We start from the raw sequence: 21,884 nt of genomic DNA on the forward strand, positions 1-21,884 counted from the left end.
AGACACAGTGAATCAGTGTGTTCAAAGCTATGTTTCCATTTGCTTACTTTAACATTTTTTACTTTTTGCTCAAACAGGCTCTCTAAATAAGGACGGCTGGCTAATATGGCCCGACAAGGACATTTCTAATTTTATATTAACATAGAAAGACAAATACTCGGCTGCAGCCAAGTTCTTGTTTGCTGTAAATATCAGCATGTCAAACAAAGCGACAAGCAGCAGTTTGTCCTCGCTCTTCACCGGCAGCTGATGTTCCTCCGTTCATCAGGCGGAGCCAGGCTGCAGAGCAAACCTGGACAGAGATTAGCCAACGTCTCTGTGGACCAGTTCATCATCCTCTGCCCACCTTAATGACAAACAAATCTTACAAGAGGTTACAGCTTTTCTCAGCCCAATGCTGGATGATCTTATATGTGCCTCAAAGTGGTCGTTTCCCATCACAGAGCAGATTACATCCTCCCCACAGAGAGATAATTCTATGTTCATCTTTTGTCTTTATTTAAACCACTCATCTGGAGATAACGCTCTTCTATTATAATGTGATGTGAGGCAGCAGCGTCCTGAATGCCACAGTATATTTAGAAGATGACCAATCTAACTGCCAATCCAGACTATGATTGCTGCATTTGTTGAAAAAAAAAAGAAAAAAAAAGAAAAGAAAGAAAAAACCTCACGCACCAACTAATCATTTGCTTTTTCATGTTATCTATTGTCCCGGAGCTAATGAGAGGCCTCCTCTTTTCTGAATGACTACTTGCAGCTTAGTAACACTGTGGGCAGGTGCAGAATTATAGCCTTCAACATAATAAGCATGATAATTAAGAAGGTAAAACAAAGCAGCCTAATTCACAAAGCTGCAAATTGTCAAAGATCTATAATTTAAAGCTGAACTTGTTGTTTTTTAGCCTGCAGAGCTCACTCCATTAGGATCTATTTTTGGTGCAACACAAGAACTCAATTTGTGCTGTTTGCTGAACCTACAATGGGCTTTGTTCATCTCTTTGGTATCATGTTGAGGAATAGGGAAAATAATAATGTGTTTTGTAGATGCAGAAAAGAAGTCTTTCTGAGTTCAGCTCTGGGAGAACTATAACAGCTTCAAATCCTATATTCTGCAGCACAAAAAAACATCAGATCAACAAGTTAATGAAACATTTAAGTCCAGACTTTAGAATGCAAGTAAACACTTTTACACATGACTTTTCCCACACATGTTGAGGAATGAAGAAGGCAAATGTCACAACTTTTAACACTGCTTTACCACCGTGCATGATTTCTGTTTCTTTTCACTGATAATAACTTAAAGAAGCACCAACCTGCCCTGCTGCTGCTGATGCCGTATTGCAGGACAGGATCTGATAATTCAACAATCATGTCAATAAAGGCCAAATTAAAATGAGCACTACCATCCTCTTCTTTTTAACTCTACTTTTCTCTGATGAAGACTACTTTTCCCAGAATGCAAAATGACAAGGTAATGTATTTTTGTTGATACATAGAGCTATTGTTTGAAACGTGACGACAATCAAACTTTGTAAACTATTAAGTCTTATTCACAGTCCCTGTCCGTAACGTGTAACGTTAGTGAATCCTGGTTATGTCCTACCAGAGCTCATCTACCATCTCCAACCTCACCAAGCAGAGCTAACGTGGGTTGGTATGAACATTATCACAACAATAGAATAGAGTAGAATGAACTTTATTATTCCCAAAAGGGAAATTCAAAGTCACAGCAGCATTGCAAAAATATATACAGTGACAACATTGAAGAATATATAAAAAATAAAAATATAATAATGTGTCAACTGCTGCAAAAAGTTCATCAGACACAACAGCTTGGCCATAACTCCAGCCCAGCCAGTCTCCACCTCCACAGGGTCCAGGACTGAGCTTCTTCAGCAGTCTGTTCAGTCTCTGTCTCCTGGATCCTGTATGCTCACAGCAGGTGAAGTTCTTCCAATGTGGCGTTGGTGTCTGATGTTAGCTCTGTTAGCCATGTCTGTGATAAGCACAATACTGCCTTCTGGTCTTCTTCTGATGCTGGATTAGCTCAGCTAACTCATCCATCTTATTGGCGATAGATCTTATGTTCCCCATAATAATGGATGGCAGAACAGGTGGATGCCATCTCTTCCTAGCTCACACAGCACCACCAGCATGTTGTCCTCTCCTTCTTCTCTTCAGCTTGCAGAGAAAGCCAGACCCAGCACTGGTTAGCATCGACATGCTACGGACTAGCAACTGGTGAAATATTGTCTTTAAACCAGAGGTGCCCGAATTCTTTTCAGTGAAGGGCCAAAAAAGAATCAGGGTGGAGGGTCATGGGCCAAACTGCAGCAGTGATTTTGTGCAGCAGAAGCCCAGAGCGCTCGCACCAAACACCCCCTCCCTGCTCATCAGCTGGTTTCCTGTGCATTCAGACGGGACCAATTTTTACTTGACCAAAAACACAAATAAATGGACTCCCACAAAAAAAATCAGATATCGGTCTGCATTCACGCTTTATTCAGATAATTTTTAGCGCATTACTTTCACACAAAAACACCGCTAAATAAGGCTCTAGTTCTCATCGTGTCGTAAAACGGCGCTACCTCCGCTGCAGAGCCACAGCTGGCTACGAGGGGCTCGCCGCTTAAGGGTATCAGTCCGCGTGCGGCGTGCCAGATATAAACAAACGCAGGTAGTCTGCCAGGACGAAGAGACACGATGAGAACTAGAGCCTTATTTAGCTGTGTTTTTTTGTGAAAGTAAAGCGCTGAAAATTCTCTAAATAAAGCGTGAATGCAGGCAGATATCAGATTTTTTTCGGTGGGAGTCCGTTTATTTGTGTTTTTGGTCAAGTAAAAATTGGTCCTGTCTGAGTGCAGAGGAAACCGGCAGAGGAGCAGGGAGGGGGTCTTTGGTGTGAGCGCCCTGGGCTTCTGCTGCACAAAATCACTGCTGTAGGGGTCATTTCTGCCCTAAACCTTGTGATAGGACCCAACTTGTTCCATCCCGGAGTATCACTTTAAATATGCCTATAGCATAATACTGCAAAATGAATACTCATACAAGAATGAAAACACTTTTCTTTCCTCTATTTCACAGCGTGGAACTACTGAAAATCCATATGGTACAAATATTAGGCCTGTGTCTTCAAAGACATTTAGTGCAATATAACCTAAACAACATGGGACACAGCAAGCTCCTATGAAACCAAAATAGTGCATTTTCCATCCTTTTAAAATAAGGAATCATAATAATGATTAATAATGAATAATTTACGAAGATCAAACTTTTTTAAAACAGTGACTTTCTGCCAAAGTACTCATGTTCCCCTATTTTTAAACTTTCTTGGTGCCACTGTCTCATACTCTCCATCCCAGCCATGACCCTGCATCTTCTCATTCTCTGGTCATGGATTTGAGCTAACAGGACTAGCGCCACCCCACTCCAAATGTAACACAGTGTTAATTTGTGGCCAGGGAATGAAGTGAAACAATAAATTAATCAGGATGAGAAATTTGAATGAAAAAAAAATATAGTCTAACATGGGCAGCAGGACAAAAAAATGTCTGGCGGGCCAACTTTGGCCCACGGGCCCCAAATTGTACAGCCCTGCTTTAAACAATGCAACCATGGTTACATGTAGGATCTCCGGACAAACACAAGAGGAAATACAAAGTAAAAACACTGCTGCAGGCACAACCAGTTTGGTGTCCATGGCTGACAAATAATTCATAAAAAAGTAATGACTGCCTCTACAAAGAGAACCAAAAATATATATATAAAAAAAAGACGAAAAATAAACCCCCGACAACAATGAAGAGAGAGCTGCCACAACAAACAACAAACAGCTCAAACTGAGTTTTACCTCTATCACTCTCCTGTTTGGCTTTCTTCTGCTCTGACCTCCTTTTTATCATCCTGTATCCACCATTACAACAAAATAAATCCAAAAAATCCTCTTCAGCAGAGAAAAATGACAGATCTTACTTCTCGTTGCTTAACTTTGCCACCTGATGAAGTGCTGTTGTGGGGACTTTCAGTCTACATGCTGTAAATGAATTCTGTGGTTGGGTCAAGCACTTATAGTAAGACATAACATTCAGAATAGAATCAATCAACTTTGTCGTCTTTGATCTCATTTTAAATTTTGTGTGAACTGCTTGTATCTTGTTGCTCTTGTTATGCAGAATTAATCACCAGTGTTGAGAGCTTTTGATGCATCAGAATCACTAATTTGATGGCTTACATCTACTCCTCTGGTGATTAAATAGGTGTTTGTGTCTTCCAGTAACAGCAGTGAGAGCAGAATAATGATTGTTGATGTAACTGTAGAATGATAATGAAAGCTGAGTAAATGTTTCAATTGAAGAAAAATTCACAATAAGACAACAATAAGTCAACAGAGTCTGGAGCTGCTTGCTGTGTAGGCTGAAATAATATCAAACATAATCTGCGAGAATGTGGCACCAAATCATGATCCATGTCTCCTGACAAGTTTCAACAACTCACGCCGCGCACAGATGAAGAAAAGACACAGGTGCTTTTTCACAGGCTGTCATGGATGGCGAGCCACATGACCACACATCGGATCAACATGGATGTCCCACTGATTTGTCTCTGAAGATCTGACATGGAGGTTGTGCAGACAGATGTTCCAGTGGGTCATCTTTTTATAACCGCACAGCTGGACCTGGCGCCACTCATGTGGATGTCTAAATGAGCTTTTTTTTTTCCAGTGTGAAAGTGGGCTCTAGAGACTCAAGGTGAAGCACAGGAGAGGTGGATGTATTCAAATGATATCTGTGGATGAAGGCAGAAAATGCTCTCTGTGTTTTCAATAACACCTTTGTGTGCCTGATCTGCACAGCGACCCTTCATTCCTGCTTTTCTTTGCGCTGTATGAGCGCACACCACATCCTGCTGAACACGTGCTAATTAGATGCTTATGAGCCTAATTCAAGAAAAGAGGCTCCTGCAGCACTATATACTTAGAGCTACAGAGTATGTACTGTACTGTAGATTATACATAAAATGGCTACAATTAAACCCTTTCACTTCCAGGAATGTTTTCAGTTGGAAACAGTGAAATGAACCAGCTGATCTGTCCAGTGAGATCACAAAAACAGACGTTTTTCTTCCTTTATGGCTGTTTTTCAAACAGTCCCTGCAGTGAAAGGCAGATCATTAAAGAGACCTGAATATGTCTGTTCCTGCAAATTTTATATAACTTTTATTTTACCAGAGCGGTTACCATAGAGAAACACAGTCTCTTTCATAAAGGGCTGCAACACATCAGGTTTCACATGAAAGAACAAACAACAGACTAAAAAAGAGGAGATGATGTCAGCGTTAAAACGCTTTAACTTTGCTGCTGTTCAGGGCAAAAAAATGAACAATTACATTTCTATAATCGCAGACTGTTTATGTCTCTTGGCACATCATATGAAAGCTGCAGCTGTCACCATGATGGAAAATGCATCCACCCATTATCTGTACCACTTATCACATTTAGGGTTACAGGGGGCTGGAGCCTATTTCAGCTGTCGCTGGGTGAGAGGCAGGGTACACCCTGAACAGGTCGCCAGTCTGTCACAGAGCTAACATGTGGAGCCAGACAACCATTCACACACACACATTAACATCTATGGGTGATTTAGAGTGAACACTGCGTGTTTCTTGGACTGTGGGGGGGAAGCTGGACTAGTGATGAGGAAAGCAGTTCTTTTCAGAGTACTGAATCAGTAGAATCAGTTCAATAAAGTGATTCATTCCAAGATTTGTTCACCTAATCTTTCAATATTTATCGACAGAATTGAACAAGCTGAAACATGACCAAATCTTTTGTTCTGCTCGCAATCGTACTAAGAACGGTCCTAAATAAATAATAAGCCAATAAACTGGGAATGTGGTGGGATAAAACTACAGTTTGAAAAATGAAAGCTGCTAAAACTTGCTTTATGTTGCTTTGGACAAAAGTGTCTGCTTAATGAAATTGTAGATCTGTTAAAGAATAAAGCAATCACATATTTTCCCTGACTGTTCTGTAAAGTATGTTCAGTACCCATATCACTCACTGAACGTCTGACTGAGAGGAAGAAACAACTTCAGAGGTGGGGCTCCAGTTCAGCCTAAATTCTAGGCATTTTAAGCTGAAATACGAGTCACTGGCATCTAGGAGTGGGAGACAAAAATTCAAAATTGATGAATCGAGACTTTTTTGTTTGACAATATCAAAATTTGGATTCTTTGTTAAAAAATATATGTATTTTTTTGGATTTAAATTCTTCATTTCAGTTTTTGTTTATAAACTGGATTGGAAAGAAGTTTCCACTTTTCTTTAGCAAAGGGTGAAAAAATGTTTCTCTTTGACTCACGTGATGTTTGTTTTATCTGGAAAATATGGGCCCCGATGTAGTCTGTAGACATCATCATCATCATTTAACTTTTTCACATGGTCTGGAGTTAAAAAAAAAAAGCAAACTGAAAACCACAAAAATCATGAACATCGAAGAATTGCAGTTTACATCAAATCAGCTCCCCAAAATTGTAATAGAATCAAATTGCGAAAAATAGCATAACTTCCTAGCCCTACTGGCATCTATTTGGCTGTTGGTTGACTCCCAAACTTCTTCTTTTCCTGTATTCATTCTGATATAATTCAGAGGCTTTTACTGGGGAGTGTTGCAGTGACTTGCAGTGTGCTCTTTTCTATAGAATTCAATCATTCAATCATAATGATTTGGGTTTTTTATTGTCAGTTTACTGTTGGGCACTGTCAGTGAGTTTCTCCTTGGAAAATATCCTGTTGATGTTGGTTTTGTGTGGCAGTAGCATTTACTGACAGAGCTGCTTCTGATCACAGGCACTTCTAGCACCTGTCTCGACACTACATATGTGTTACTGTGAGCTTTCTCAATTTCTTGATCTCAAAGCACTACTCTAAACAGTCCGATTCATATCACTACAGTTCGGTTGAGGCTGGTCTTGTTTGCGTTTCCACAGCCAACCATGCCCCCTCGTAGTAGGTGGCGTATAAGCCGGATGCTGACAGCCGCATATAGTGACGCCGTAGCAGTGCGACACAGTTTACCCCGCTAGTAAATCCAGTGAAGAAGAAAAACGGGACACAGTAAACAAAGAGCAATAATGGACGACATGCAGCATTTTGTTCTCTGTGACTAGCATGTAGCTCTTTGATACAAAGTGCAATCAAGCTTTGTTTCAGAGAAGTCTGTGTGCCACCAGGAGAAATGCAGCCGCCGTCACACGGTAAGTGACGATTGTTTCGACCAATCAACGGTCTGCAGTGTTGTAGCTCCACCTTCTGAGGACGGATCAGTTCAGTCTGGTACCCCCAGGGTCCCAAAAAGTGTGACGGCTTAGTTATTTGAGGATCTGTCAAGGGATAGGTCAGTGGAAACATCACTTAATGCGCGCTGTACCTAGACAAACCAAACTGGACTGCTTGGTGGAAACGTGGCTTAATACTTCTAGTAACTGTTGCTAATGTTTTCCTCTTGCTGTTTGATGTTCGTTTCTATTCTTCTTCTCTTGTTACATAATGCTTTTAGCAAATAGCTTTAGGGTGCGCTGTAGCCACCATCTGTAGCCACTTGATATTTTTAAAGAGATAATGCTCATCACTGACTGCAGGTCTGTACCTTTTTTTCACATCAGCGCACTCAAATTTATTCCCATAGGGCTTCCAGGAAATGCTGTGCAAACTTTGGGTGATTTCAGCTGTTTGCTTTCACACATGCAGCTCACACCATCAGTTGTTAAGTTTTGTGCAGGCATGAATACAGTTAACGATACTTAAGCATCACATAGATCTGTAAACATAGCTTTATATAAAAACCTATGTCATATTTTCAGTCTCTCAGATAAGGGCCAGCTGTGTCGGAGCTGCTGATCAGTGAAACGATAGGACCCCATGACTCTGTATCTCACTAAATGCACTTGCCTGAGAATCTGCTGATGACATTTGCCAGCTCTGCGATCTTTGTGATGTATGAATGTGATATCTGACACTCTGAGGGGTATGTGGGAGCCATAACAGGAATCATATAAAGAGAAAATCACTTAAAGCGTCTGTGATGGATCAGATCTCTGTATCCTCTCCTTTAAAGGTCACAGATTTGTGAGAGATTCATAAACTTGCAGTCCTTGGATCATGCTGGATACAGGTCCCTTTAGCTCAGGAGAAATTAGTTAGTCTTGCTTTAATTAGACTTGATATCTGCATGTGAAAGCTCAGTGTTTAGGAAAGAGGCTCAGGTAATGAGAGAGGAGGGAACTGAGAAGCAGAGCAGTGCTGTGTTCAGGGTCAGCCAGCTGAGCTCATTGTCTTCAATAAATGTTTTGTCTTGGCGGCAAAATACATCCGGTCGCTGAAGCAGACATTATTAATTGACAGCCCACACTAGGCCTATTCAGTTACTTTAAAGAGAGACGGATCTGCTGGAAGTGAAATGCCAAGAGGGGCACATTTACATTTCCTGTTAGGGTGGGAAAATCAACGCGTGAGTGACTCACCTTTTCATTTTTAGCATATGAGCATTTCATATTTCAAGAAACCACAAAGAATCGCCTAATATGTGTTTCAGGCTGCAACCTCTATAAGACTGTCCTCTTTTTCAGCCGGGGTGAAAAGTTCTGTGTCAGGCAAACAAGCCCAGGATGCTAAACATAACCACATAATAACATGACAATCTCCTGAAAATAGGGACACATTAAGTATTTTTTAACAGACACTGAGAACCAATAACTACCTGCTCCTGGTACTTGGTACTGATAGGAATACCAACATTATTATATCATGGTTTTGAAAAGTGAAATTTATACATACATGAGTAAAAGAAAGTCTGAGGTTTAGTGGGAATAGAAATACATTTTGTGCATAAAACTTGAGAACTTCTTTCCTTTTCTGGGAAAACTTGCAGCACACGTTTTGCTGATTGCAGTCATGTCATCCTGAACAGTTTGGACAGTTTCTGCCTAAAGAGGCAGAAAATTATACATGACGTGTTTTTGGTGGAATATTTGAATATGTCATCCCTCATTCAGCTTTCCCTTTTTATTCTATCATTAACTGAATTGTTGTTTTTTACCACATTAACACAAAAAAGTACAGAATTTTGTTACCTTGGCGTACCAGTACGGATTGCCAGGAATCGTATCGTTGCAAATGTGAAAGGTACCTATCCCTAGACACAACCCTCCTCATTTATTCAGGCTTGGGACAAGCACCAATGTGAACTCAGGTTATTATGATCCCCTAGTGGCTGTGCAGGAACTCCTGTGTAGGAACCTCTGCAGAACAACAAAACGCAGTGTTGCCAACTTTCTTGTTATATTTAGCGATTTACCAAATTTGGGTTCTGTTATTACTGGATACCATAAACACTGAGCTAAAATGACATTTATTGCAGCAAAAGTAAACTCACTCACAACCTGATTCGGAAAATGACCTCAGTCTGAATATTAGCTTCAAAATTCCTCATTAGAAACAGACGGGTAAAATTAGAAATACTACATCTATAGACACTGCCTGGCCACTTAAATAAAAAAGGTCACATACTCTATTTTGTTGGACCATTTACACTCGCTGTGGTATTGTTTTGAAAAGCTTTATTTAAGATACATTTCCATCCAGTGTGGCATTAATTTTTCACAAGAGCTTGTGTTGATAATGGTGGAGTCTGACCGCTGAGCAAAGCTCAAAGATTCTCGATGGGGTTAAGGTCTGGACTCTGGGGGGACCAATCCATGTGTGAAAATGATGTCTCATGCTCTCTGAACCACTCTTTCACAATCTGAGCCCAATGAATCCTGATATTGTCATCTTTGAATATGGCCGTGCCATCAGGGGAGAAAAAAATCCATTGATGGAATAACCTGGTCGTTCAGTATATTCAGGTAATCAGCTGACCTCATTCTTTGAGCACAGACTGTTGCTGAACCTAGACCTGGCGAACTGCAGCAACCCCAGATCATAGACTGCCCCCACAGGCTTGGACAGTAGGCACTAGGCATGATGGGAGATCACTTGATCTGCCTCTCTTCTTACCCTAATGCGCCCATCACTCTGAAACAGGGTCAATCTGGACTCATCAGACCACCTGACCTTCTTCCATTCCTCCAGAGTCCAATCTTTATGCTCCCTAGCATATTGAAGCCTTTTTTTCCAGTTAACCTCACTGATTGCTGACTGACAGCGGTCAGACTCTACCATCATCAATGAAGATCTTGGTGAAAAATTAATGCAACACTGGATGGAAATAAATCTTGTAACATTGTAGAAGCTTATTGAAACAATGCCACAGCAAATGTGTGCTATAATCCAAGGTAAAGGTGGTCAAATGAAAATTAGGGTGTGGCCTTTTTTTTGGTGGCCAGGCAGTGTATTATACAGTCTATAGGCACCATCCATCCTCAGCTCTGCTGTTCAACCAACAAATCAAAAAATAAAACCAAAAAATAACGAGGCAAAGAAATTAATTCCCCACATTTTGTTTTAGGTTTATATATTAATTCATAAAAAAATTAAAGAACCTGACTTAGGTTGGCATTTTTATGTTATGAAAAGAGAAATAATCACCCTACTATTTACAGAAATTATGAAGTAAAAACAGAGTTATCTATCAGGGTTTTGATTTATTTAGTCTAACAGATTCCTTGCTCTCTTGGTCTAATTTCCCACTCAGAGTTTGTTCGGTGGATCTGTGCGGTTTGCTCACCAGGTGTTGTGTAGTAATGAATACAGAGGCTCTGAAAAGCTGCCTCGGCAGGGGCTCTGCAGAAGTGTTCTCCAGCGCGCCATCTGTTAGCACGTGAACGGAGACTGGCAGGTGGAGAAGATCTCGCTGCAGATTTAATTGGCCGAGACGTGAAGACTGCACCGACAGACAGGTGATGTAAAGTGATGGAGGAGGCTCTCTGCCATGTAAATTTAAACGCTCATGGCAAGCAGCGTGTGCCACAGCTGTTTCTGAGCTGGTTTAAAGGTTCAACCTTTAAACGACACTTAAACACTCAGCAGGAAATCCTTGAGAGCAGAGGAGTCAGGAAAAGCCAAGAGTGTCTCTAAATGACTGGAGCCAGCTTCACATGGAGGAGGAGGAGGAGACAATAAGGAGAAAGACATATTTTTATAAGGGACTGTGAGGAGTGTGTTGGTGTGTGTTGGTGGCGCTGAAGGCCATAAAACCTGTTTGAGAGATGACTTGTCGGCAAGGACCCTCCTGGTGGAGGAGACTGTTGTCATGTGTGTAATTATGTGACTCAGCCTCACTGACAGCTCACAACAATGGTCAGCAGGACTAAGCTCTGACTCTGTCACACCACAAACAGTGAATGATTCACCTTCACTGAAATGTCTGCAGTCATCCGTGCAATTTCAGGTCTGTGTTCAGCTTTTAACATTCACAAATTTCACAGATTTTCCTGCTTTCATTGGATTAAACACACTTTTGATTGTGTGATACTTTCACAGCTCTCTCACTCAGTACAAAGACATACCCAGAGATTTATTGGTGACTAAAAACCTGTAGGTGTGAGTGTGACTGTGTACGGTTGTCTGTCCCTTTACACTGATGAAAATATCCTGTTAGATCAACTCAAGGCACTGTGAGCTCTGTCTGTTTGGTTTTGATCAGGGTCACCTTCCACCACCTTTTTCACTTACCAGTCATCCAGAGAGCATCAGCCTCTCTGTTGTTCACTTTATTTTTATGCTTATTAACCTTAACCTCAAGCTTGTTTTCATTCTTACCATATGTAACATTCACTTTCTTTGTACCATAACTTAACTCATAACTCATATTCTTGCTTATCTCTCATCCAAAGAGCTCACAGCTCTCACCCACGGTAGTTAACGAGCAGGATTTTGACTCACATACTCTGCCAGACCCTGCCTCAACCTGCTGAAATACATAATTTACTATAATAGACGCAGGAAATGTTTGCAATCAAATTGAAAAAATGTGGATAACAAATCTTCTCTTCTTCATGTATACATTTGATCAGTGATGCACTACAATTTTTAATGCCCTAGGGCTCTAATTTCGTGGCGCAGTGCAGGGGGCGCAAGCCTGGCGCAGCCTGCGCAGTGCTAATTTCGTGTGGCGCACCGCCGTGCGCTGCCAATTTGACAATTTGGTAGACCTTCTGCGCAGTGATGGGTGTGACGGCGCGCCAGGGGGAGTTGACGGCGCACCAGGAGGAGGTGTCACCAGATTCATGTTGGCGCAGTGACAATTTCGTGCCAAAAAAGTGCGCTGAAAGCTCGCCAGCTCCAACCTGGTCTATCCTCGGCACAAGGCGGAGCGCACCCCACGCAGCTGTAATTTGGTGACAGGCGCACATGTGCGCACATGTCAACAAAGCCTCAGAGGCAGGTTTCCAGAGTGTCAGGCACATTTTAATGCAATAAACAATCACAGCAATCACTATTTAATGTAACTGTCTGAACCAGCATATACATTTATTTCTATATTAACTGTCCCGTCACATCTGATGTCAGATTAAAGCCGTTTGTCATAATGGAAAGTTAACCTGACGGCAGCTGGAAGTTTGATGCACATCTTACAATTAAACAATAAACAGCCTTAACATCTGATACTGAGTATATCTGGTTCTCTCATTTCATTTAATTCAAAGAAAAGAGGGAGAGAAAAGACGAAGTAAAAAACAGACAAAATAAATGTGTGTCACTCAGGATTTACCCGTGATTTCCCATATTTCTCTGTTTTAGTCTTTATTTTTAATGTGATCTAAAAAGATGGAGTACATTGTTGTAAGGAGGATGAGGTGGAGACACAGGGAGAGTGTACAGTATATCACCAAAGGCTCTGCTATTTGGCGATGACAAACCAGGAGTGCAGGTGGATCAAAAGTATTCTGAATGGATAAGCCAGCTGTGTAACTGCCTCTTCATTTTTTTACTCCGAATAATGACAAAGGAACAGATTAAATCTGTCCGGGAGCTGGCCCACACGGTGACGCGCGTCGTGTCCTCCGATGCGCCCCGCTGTCCATTGACCTGCTGCAGGCACAGCGGCTCTGACCATCACCGCTACCAACACTCTCTCCGTGGTGCTGAAGATCACTCAGACCAATCAGACGCTGCGCCTCAGTCGCAGGGCATTTAAAGGCGAGGAGAGGCGCTCATTTGATTGGTGAAAACAGCGCTCGGCTGTGTTAAACCCACTCATGGCTTTTCTCCTCCCTCTCTGCCATTTGCGCGGAGGGAGGCGTGGACGCGCAGCTCTGCGATCATGTGCGCCTGTACTGCGCCTCTCTTGGCAATGCAGGAAACTTGCAAAGTGCGTCGGTCACGCCCTGTGCGCACGACGAAGGCTGGCGCAGGGCAGGTGCGCCTGCGCCTGTGCCTGGTCTACGAAATTAGAGCCCTTAGAGTTCACATTCTTTATTTAGGGACCTTAAGCAGAATAAGATAAAAATGCAATTAATTAGGTTAATTAATTACAAATCCTGATTATTGTTTTTAATTGCCTGACAGCACTACTTTTTGTAAATTAAAAAAAAAAAAAATCCTAATCTACGTCTACATAAGTCTTCCCATGTAAGAGGCTCAGGCAGGCGCATAGACTGTGAAAAAAAAAAGGACGTAATCTTGCTAGGCTTGAAGCAAGGTCGCCTCAAAAACTGCTCCCCCTGGTGGCTGGCTGCAGTATAGGTAAAAAAAAATCCAGCTCTCCAGTCATTCCAGATGGGCTGTGGTCAAACTTAAAAAAATTAGTACACCTCGTAGAAATGTTGCTCACGTCCGATTGTTGTGGTAGTTTGAAGATATAATTTTGCTGTCTTGTATTCAAATCCTCTTTTGTTCTGAAAAGATTAGTTTTCTTTAGTTATAAGAGGTTATAAACAAGGTTTTATGTCACAATTAACAATGATTGATAGCTGACTTTCTTGATTTTTTTTTTCCTGGGATAGTAGAATATATCAGGAGGTAGAGTCGATATGTGATAAGACTCTTGAAAGAAAAAATGTATACATTATTTTTGTCACCTGGCTCCACTCAAATTTTCAGATGGTCAGGCGCAGTATGTGGCTCCTTTACGTAACTTAAGCCCAAGTAGCCACCCTCTAACTCTGCCCCTGATCTCTAGTGTTTTTCAAGGATGAGTAGCAAATACCCACTGTCAGAAAAATGACTCTTGCCAACACTTGTATTTGTTTTAGAGCAAATGATTGGAGAGCAAAACTTTTAAACTCTACTTTTCTTTGTTTAAGACATCTTTCTCCAGGATGTAATGTGATGTACTATAAGGTAATAAATTATTTTTAGTTACATACAGCCATTGTTTGAAAGGTGACAGCAATCAAACTTTGTTTGGTTTGTAGTTTAGTGTCTAGAAGGTGAGCAGACTATCTGTTTAGTGTTCCTCACAGCCCGGTGCTCTGAGACGTGTCTGTAACGTTAGTGAATCCTGGTTATGTCCTACAAGAGCTCGTCTACCAACTCCAACCTCACCAAGCAGAGCTAACGTAACCTCACTTCATTTTATTGATAGACTCTCAAGTTTGAACAGACCACTGCAGAATAACTGCTGACTGTGGGTTGAAATCAACATTATCACAAACAGATTAACCCGTGTTTTAACCCGTGCTCTATCACTCTCCTGTTTAGCTTTCTTCCACTCTGACCTCCTGTGTCTTCCTAACAGTTTAGCTCCAGTTTCCAACATTACTACAAAATGAATCCAAGAAATTGTTTTCTGCAGAGAAAACACAGATCTCTCTTCTAACTTAGTCAACTCAGTTCTCACTGCTCATCTTTACCAGCTGGCAAAGTGTTGTCAAAGGGACTTCTGACTAAGAGTTAAAAATTGATTCATGTATTTTTTTTTTGCATGCAAACATGTCTAACGCAGTATCTTTAAATTATATTACATTATAATGAACTTTCAGGGAATTTGGGGGAGTTTTTTCTAAATGACTCTGTAGTAAATATTGACATTAACTGTTATTTCAGGTTGTCCATCACTTTAAGTTAAACAATTCCATCAGTTATATTTACATTAGTACTATCAGCAAATCTTGACAGGTCTTCTAGAGTCCAGTTCCAGAAATCCCGTGTCAGTGGAAATGCTGTAAGCTGGTGAGGTAGTGACTGATGATGATTAAATGTGCTCGAAGATGTTTGCACAGTTGAATTTGCATTCAATAATTTTCAACCAAGATTATTTTTTGAAAATGTCATTAAGGTTGGTTACAAGAAATAATAAAAGAAAATTTAAAAAAAGAAAAAAAATTATGTTGATGGAAACACAACTCCTGATAATTTCCAACTTTCCAAAGCTAAAATTCCCATATAAATTTTCAGTAAACTCTCCTGAAATTTACAGGAAGTTAACCACCCCTTTGCAACTGTACCAGCACCCAAGGCAGAGAGCTCCTGTCACTTCTACGAATTGGCTAAATTTAAATGCCTGTGACGCACCGCACAAACGCCCGAGGCTGGACGCTGGACTTTTTTGACAAGCTGAGGGGCGACGGGCTGACGATGACTCGCTGGCAATACTATATGTGTGTGTATATTCATCTCTCAACAAACCTCTACACTCAATCCCTGAGGAGCCTGCTGCCTCTCCCTGGTAATCCACCTCCACAGGCCCTGCCTGGCTGTTCCCTGCGACCTCATGCTCGACCCCCCGAACCCCTTCATAATCCCAGAGGTCTCCCTGGGGATTATGAAGGGATTGAGGAAAGAGAGGACTGCGGAGAACTTCAATCTTTTCCCTGGTTCTGCCCCTGCCCCGCTCCTCCCTCCTCTCTATCAGGCTCAAAACTCCACTAAGGAAAACACAGTCGGACTCAGTGATGACCCGTGCAGGCAAATCCAGATGGAAACAAATATTTACAGAACTCACCTTCAAAACCTGTCTCCTCAGCGACTTTCACCCAAGCCTGCTGCTTTTTTGTTCCGGTCTCTGTAGAGCACACATGTTGTATCGTATAACTCTGGATAATGACACACCGCACAAATCAACTTCTCCTCCATCTTTCGGCGCGGTTGGAGCCGGAGCAGGTGGCGGGAGCGCCACAAGTCATCAAATCAATGACATCAAATGATGTCATCGCTGATTGGCTGCCGCGGAACAGCGTCACGTGAATTTGCTTTGAAAGTTCAATATTTTCAACTCAAGCGTAGAGACGTTTGACGCCCCAAACGCGCCGGACACTCCATAGGCGCAGCGCCAAACGAGTCCAACACACCGGTCAGGGCAAATCTGTGTCCAAACGCTCCTAGCATTGACTTTATGTGTATTCTAAACGCATGTCTTTGCGAATTAGCGTCTGGCTGTGGCATTAGGTAGGTGATGCCTCCTCACAGGTAACTGATTATTTCTATCAAGATTATCAGTTTATTGGATTTTTTAAAAAATTTACCTTTATTTTACCAGGAACAGTTCCGCTAAGACACAAAATCTCTTTTACATGGGAGTGCTGATCAAGACAGAGACATAAAGGGTTTCACATAGAACAAAAGACAGAATCAAGTAACCATTACACCATCAATAATTAAGCAGCGTTCAGCAGTAAAACGTGAAAAAGCTGATCAGATGATACTTAACCCTTATCTTAAGATAGTAGATAGTAATGAAATAATCCAGTTTAAGGTAACCTTGTAACTCAATAAACAACATTTTAATTCTTTTCAGACAATAAGTTGATGCTGCAGTCATGTTTTTCTATGACCTCAGCCATCCTTCACTCACACTTTCCAAAAGCAATGAAAGAAACTAAAGACGCACAGCCAAGCGTACTAGAAACTGTACACAAAACTACATTCAAGAGTAGTTTTTCACATGATCCATGTAGGTTTCCATCCAACATATGCTTAATGGGAATATCTTGATCCATACCTAATGATCCAAACAAACAGCAGTCAGCAGTGTGGTTTTTATTTAGAAGAGACAGTTTATCAGAGGTACAGCTTTTATTTATGGATCCTGGTTTTGACTCAGAGTCCATCCTTTTAGTCATTGCTGTATTTTATTTTGTTTTAATGCTTTATTTTAACCCAAACTTCATTTGGCTGAGAATAAATTTCCCTCATCAATGAAAAATGTAACCCTAATGCTACCTTTGGTGAGTACATATGCACAGGCTCTGAACATCTATAAACATCCAGGTTTATAGGTTTGAAAATATCTTTAATCCCCACAAACAGCTCTGCAGGGAGTGTCTTGTAGCCCACAGTTTGGGTTTTTCCTTTTTTAACCCTCTTATTAATCTCTTTGGGTCCTCAGCACAGAAAGAGAGCTCCACTCCGTGAGCTCTGAGCAGCACTAAATCTGCCGCTGCGCACCAAACGAGTGTTTCCTATTCTTCTGCTGATTAAATCATTGTTAAACATTTAGCTGGTTTTGTTTGGGAGATTTTCTTCACCATTCACGTTACATCTCTTGAATTTCGAGTTTGCACAAAGACCACCACAGCGATCCATCCAGGTCCAATCAGGGACTGAGGCTCTGCTGGTTTATCAGTTAATTAGACTCATCTGGTGTCTCAGGTGTAATTCAGCTCATGATGAGTTGGCTGAAGTGAAAACCAGCAGGGAGGAGAAGGACTGAGTACAAGTGGACATCCTGAATGTTCTCTGATGTGTTTTTGATATTCTGTGTGTTGTTTTCAGCATGTTTACTGGCTTTGTGACACGCTGCTGTGTGAGGCCTGCTGGTCAAAGCTTTTGAATAGTAATAGGCTTTGTTACTGCTGCATTCAGCTGAGCAGTTAAAGGCTCGTGTGGAGTCAGTTTTTCTAATAATGGGCACAATTGTGTGATTGTTATTATGGGTATTTTTAAACTCAAGTGTATTTTGTGTCATTATGTTGGCTCTACGGGACTCAGAGTACAAAAAAGAGGTGTAACCTCGGCAACAACCCATTAAAGAAGGGGCGTTCTACTTTCCCATTTTTTTAAACATGGATTAAAAGAAACAATGATTTCCAAAGTAAAGATGTGCAGATCCTTAAACTGCAACAGGGATCTCCTAAAAGGTTCAAGACACGGTAGAGAGGTGGGCCTCAAACACCAAGGTCTGCCAATAGTTCGGCCCCCAGTGGGCCTGCAGAAGGACTGGTCAATCAGAGGGATGGGCCTTCTGAGCTGGAAATCCTGTGAAGCTACCAGAGGAACAGTGTAAAGCCTGAGTAAGAAGTACTGTACTCCATTTTTAAAGGAAACAAACTGTAAATGATCATTATTCCTGGAATCCTTTTTTTTTGGGTCATTTTTTGTTTATTTGGAAAGGCACATTTGACATAAAATCCCTTTGGGGAAAGGGTACACTATATAACATTCATTCCACATGTTCAGTGTTGTTATGATAATGATGATTGCCAATCCTTAGTCTTAATAGATTTAACAACAAGGAGAACAGGTGAGCGGAGGAGGGATCTAGCTCAAATTCTTAACTTATCTGGAATGAGACACATCAAGATTTTTACGTTTGCATCAACCTAAACAGAAATCTAAACAAGGTAGGTGGATTCACACAGCTCAATCAGATCAAACCATAGACCAGTGGTTGGCAACTGGCGGCCCACGGGCCAAATGTGGTCTGCCAGAGCCTGCGGCCCCCAAAACATTACTGAAAAATATCCTAGTGTGGGGAAAAACTGTGTTTATTATTATTTTTTTAATCAAATTGAACAAACGCCCTGAAAAGTAGCTGGTGCCATAGCCTGCTTAGTGAACGGGTCACGCACAAATCCAACGACATCCCTGGAAATGGTAGAGTCATCAAATCTTGTAGAGAAATTTTCTCTTAGCTGATGAATTTTGTTGCAGCCTTCCCGACATCCGATCTTTTGGAAAAGATCAAGTTTGTTTCCAAAGGCATCTAGTTTTTCCACCATGTCCACCACCGTTTTTTCTTTCCCCTGTAGCTGTAGATTTAGTGTGTTCAAATGGGAAAATATATCTGTTAAATATGCAACATTGCACATGCATTCTCTGTCTTGCATGATGGTGGTCAGCTGCCGATTTTGATTGACTTTGCCTTAAATAATAAGTTCAAGAAAACGCTCCAGTGCTTTGCTCTTACTGAGCCAGCGCAGGTTGTTGTGGAGTAACAGGCCATTGTGATGAGATTCAGATTCCTGCACAAATTTTCGGAACAAACGGTGCTGTGTGCTTAAATTTACCCTGACGAAGTTTATTATTTTTATCGTTGTGTCCATTACCTCTTTAAGATTGCCACTTAATTTTGCGCAAAGAACACTTTGATGAATGAGGCAGTGAAGTGCTTTAATGCTGGGAGTGACAGTATTAACACTGCTCACTAGTCCCCTATTTTTGCCAATCATGGCATCTGTGACATCCGGAGCAAAAAAAAAATTACTAGAAAATTTTCTTGAAACTAGAATAATGTCTTAAAATGAGTAACCTTTCTCTTGCTCCATTGGCAGATTTCTTTTTAACTTGTTTCAAGCAATTTAGACCTCATTTTTGTCTTTAAATAACTTGAAATGAGACATTTTTCTGGACTAGTCAGGTGGATTTGGCTCATACTAAGTCTGAAAAGACATTTTCATACCAAGACAAAAACACTTGATAGGATTTTAGTTTTTTTTCCAGTGAACAAAGTTGATTGCGATTGGAGTGGAAAGTGTCAGAGAATGGTTTAAGGACGCACCATCCTTGGTTTGCAAGACAAAGTGAGGTGGAGCTTCATTCACAAGGCTGATTTGCAAAAGAAACTGACTCTTCAGATCCTATACATCATTTTTGATGGACCAAGATTTTTTGTAACCGGGCTGTAAAAATGGTTGTATCCGCTGTCAGAGTGGAATCTTTGATGAGTATATCCATCCCTTCTGGGGCTCCTGTAGACAGCCTCTAGTGGACACTTGAGGAACTGCAGGTTTAGCCCTTCAGCATCAACATCTTTTCTCAGGACAGAAGGTTGATTCCAACTTTCCAACTTGCAAACGTTCCACTTTTTTCAAAGTGATTGTCTTCGTTGTTTTTTGCTGTTCTGGCTTTAACTGTTTGCCACACTGCCCCTGTGGTTTCCAGTGGTACTGCTGTGGTAGGTCAGTGTCTGCAATTTCAAACATGCAGGACCACAGACGTAGCAAGTCTGTCAGAGAGCTCTGTCTATAGGCGTGTGCTCATTAAACCTACATTAAACCTACACAAGCTGCATCATCCTCCTCCATTGACCAGTGGATCCCAAGATTGTTTTTACCCCAATGATGTGACAAACAAGTTTTGAAGAGAAAACAGCTGACATCTCAGAGGACTGCTTCTCACAGCAGCTCCTCTGTCTTCAAAGGATCCAGAACAACAAAGTCTCATTGATCCAACTTCACTCTCCTCCCTTTGATTCACAAAAGAGGCAGGTGTGGGCCCTGACGCCTGATCAATAACTGTTTCTTTACTCTTTCCCACAGTTAAACCAACAGTCATAGACGTGGACATCTTTGTGAACAGCATCGGCCCAGTGTCGTCGATAAATATGGTGAGTCCACATCCTCAAAGAGCTGATGTGCTTTTCTTAGACTCTGAATTGTGAGTTTGAAATGTTTTTTCAAAAAAGCAACACAAGTGAACTGGAGTGGTTCTCTTTAAACTGGGAGAGATGACAGACTTTGAAGTAGTGAGTGTAAGCTCTAAAAATGTCAAAACGAGTGTCACTGAGGCTTCACGCTGAGACTTCAGAGCATTTTTTGTTTTTGGTGAGATATCGAGAAACTGTCATGTTTTTGTTTTTTGTAAAAACAGCCACATTTGAAATTTTGTTTACAGTGTTAACAAAAAAAACGAAAACAAAATTTTAATGCATGTGGAGCAACATTTTGTTGTTGTTCTCTGACCATAAATAGATAAGTTTAGCTGTAGTGATGGGATACACTTTATATTGACACCACTGTTGAGCCTTTCTGGTCTTGAGTGATGAAACTATGGATATTTCTTTATTGTTTGCTAATGCTTTTGTTGAAATTTTAGTGACAAGTACAGGATTTTAACATTTTAATGAAATACTTGCTTTGAAAATGTTTGTTTTGATGCTGCTTTGTGAGCTGATAAGCGCTGTTATTGGGAAGTTTATTACCAGGCTGTAATTACGAGTTAGGAGCAACAATTAAAGTTAGGGAGCACCACAGTGACAATATTACTGGAGCTTTACATACACAGGACAGGGTCTGAAATGTGGTCTCTGTTCGTCTCTTCACTGAGGTTAAGAAAATAAAAAACACTAGTTCTGATCATGCTGGTTCTAGGCTGGTGCTTACGTTGGGCAGTGTGTGTCAGACAATTTGCAAGAGCCACAACACAAATACAAAAGCTACAACACAACTGAAGTACAGCCACAACAAGAAGATAAAAAGGTTTGAAGTCCCAACAGACAAAAAGTTGCACAAGTAAGTTAATAATTCTCTTTTTTTAACTTCATCTATGATAAATAAAGCTTCGAAGGGGTCTCGCCTTGTATCCTTCATGGTACTTATATATGTATATATGACGTTAGCATTATAGCTATATTCATCATAGCTTAAAGTGATACTCCGGGATGGAACAAGTTGGGTCCTATCACAAGGTTTAGGGCAGAAATTACCCCTACAGCAGTGATTTTGTGCAGCAGAAGCCCAGGGCGCACGCACCAAACACCCCCTCCCTGCTCCTCAGCCGGTTTCCTCTGCACTCAGATGGGACCAATTTTTACTTGACCAAAAACATAAATAAACAGACTCCCACCGAAAAAATCTGGTATCGGTCTGCATTCACGCTTTATTCAGACTTTATTGAGAAAATTTTCAGCGCGTTACTTTCACACAAAAACACCGCTAAATAAGGCTCTAGTTCTCATCGTGGCATAAAACGGCGCTACCTCTGCTGCAGAGCCACGGCTGGC

The 21,884-nt window shown here is 41.1% G+C and overlaps 1 protein-coding gene across 1 annotated transcript in view; it reads left to right on the forward strand.

The window, feature by feature from the left end:
• gabrg3 (gamma-aminobutyric acid type A receptor subunit gamma3) overlaps positions 1–21,884 on the forward strand; it is a 151,213-nt gene that overhangs the window by 36,846 nt on the left and 92,483 nt on the right. The window contains exon 3 of the mRNA XM_074667970.1: positions 20,422–20,489. Coding sequence (XP_074524071.1) covers positions 20,422–20,489 — 68 coding nt within the window. The remainder of the gene's footprint in view (positions 1–20,421; positions 20,490–21,884) is intronic.

The sequence above is a fragment of the Halichoeres trimaculatus genome, unplaced genomic scaffold (genome assembly GCF_033239565.1).
Source record: "Halichoeres trimaculatus isolate MK-OKI-2021-1 unplaced genomic scaffold, fHalTri1.1 fHalTri1_scaffold_4, whole genome shotgun sequence".
Classification (NCBI taxonomy): domain Eukaryota; kingdom Metazoa; phylum Chordata; class Actinopteri; order Labriformes; family Labridae; genus Halichoeres; species Halichoeres trimaculatus.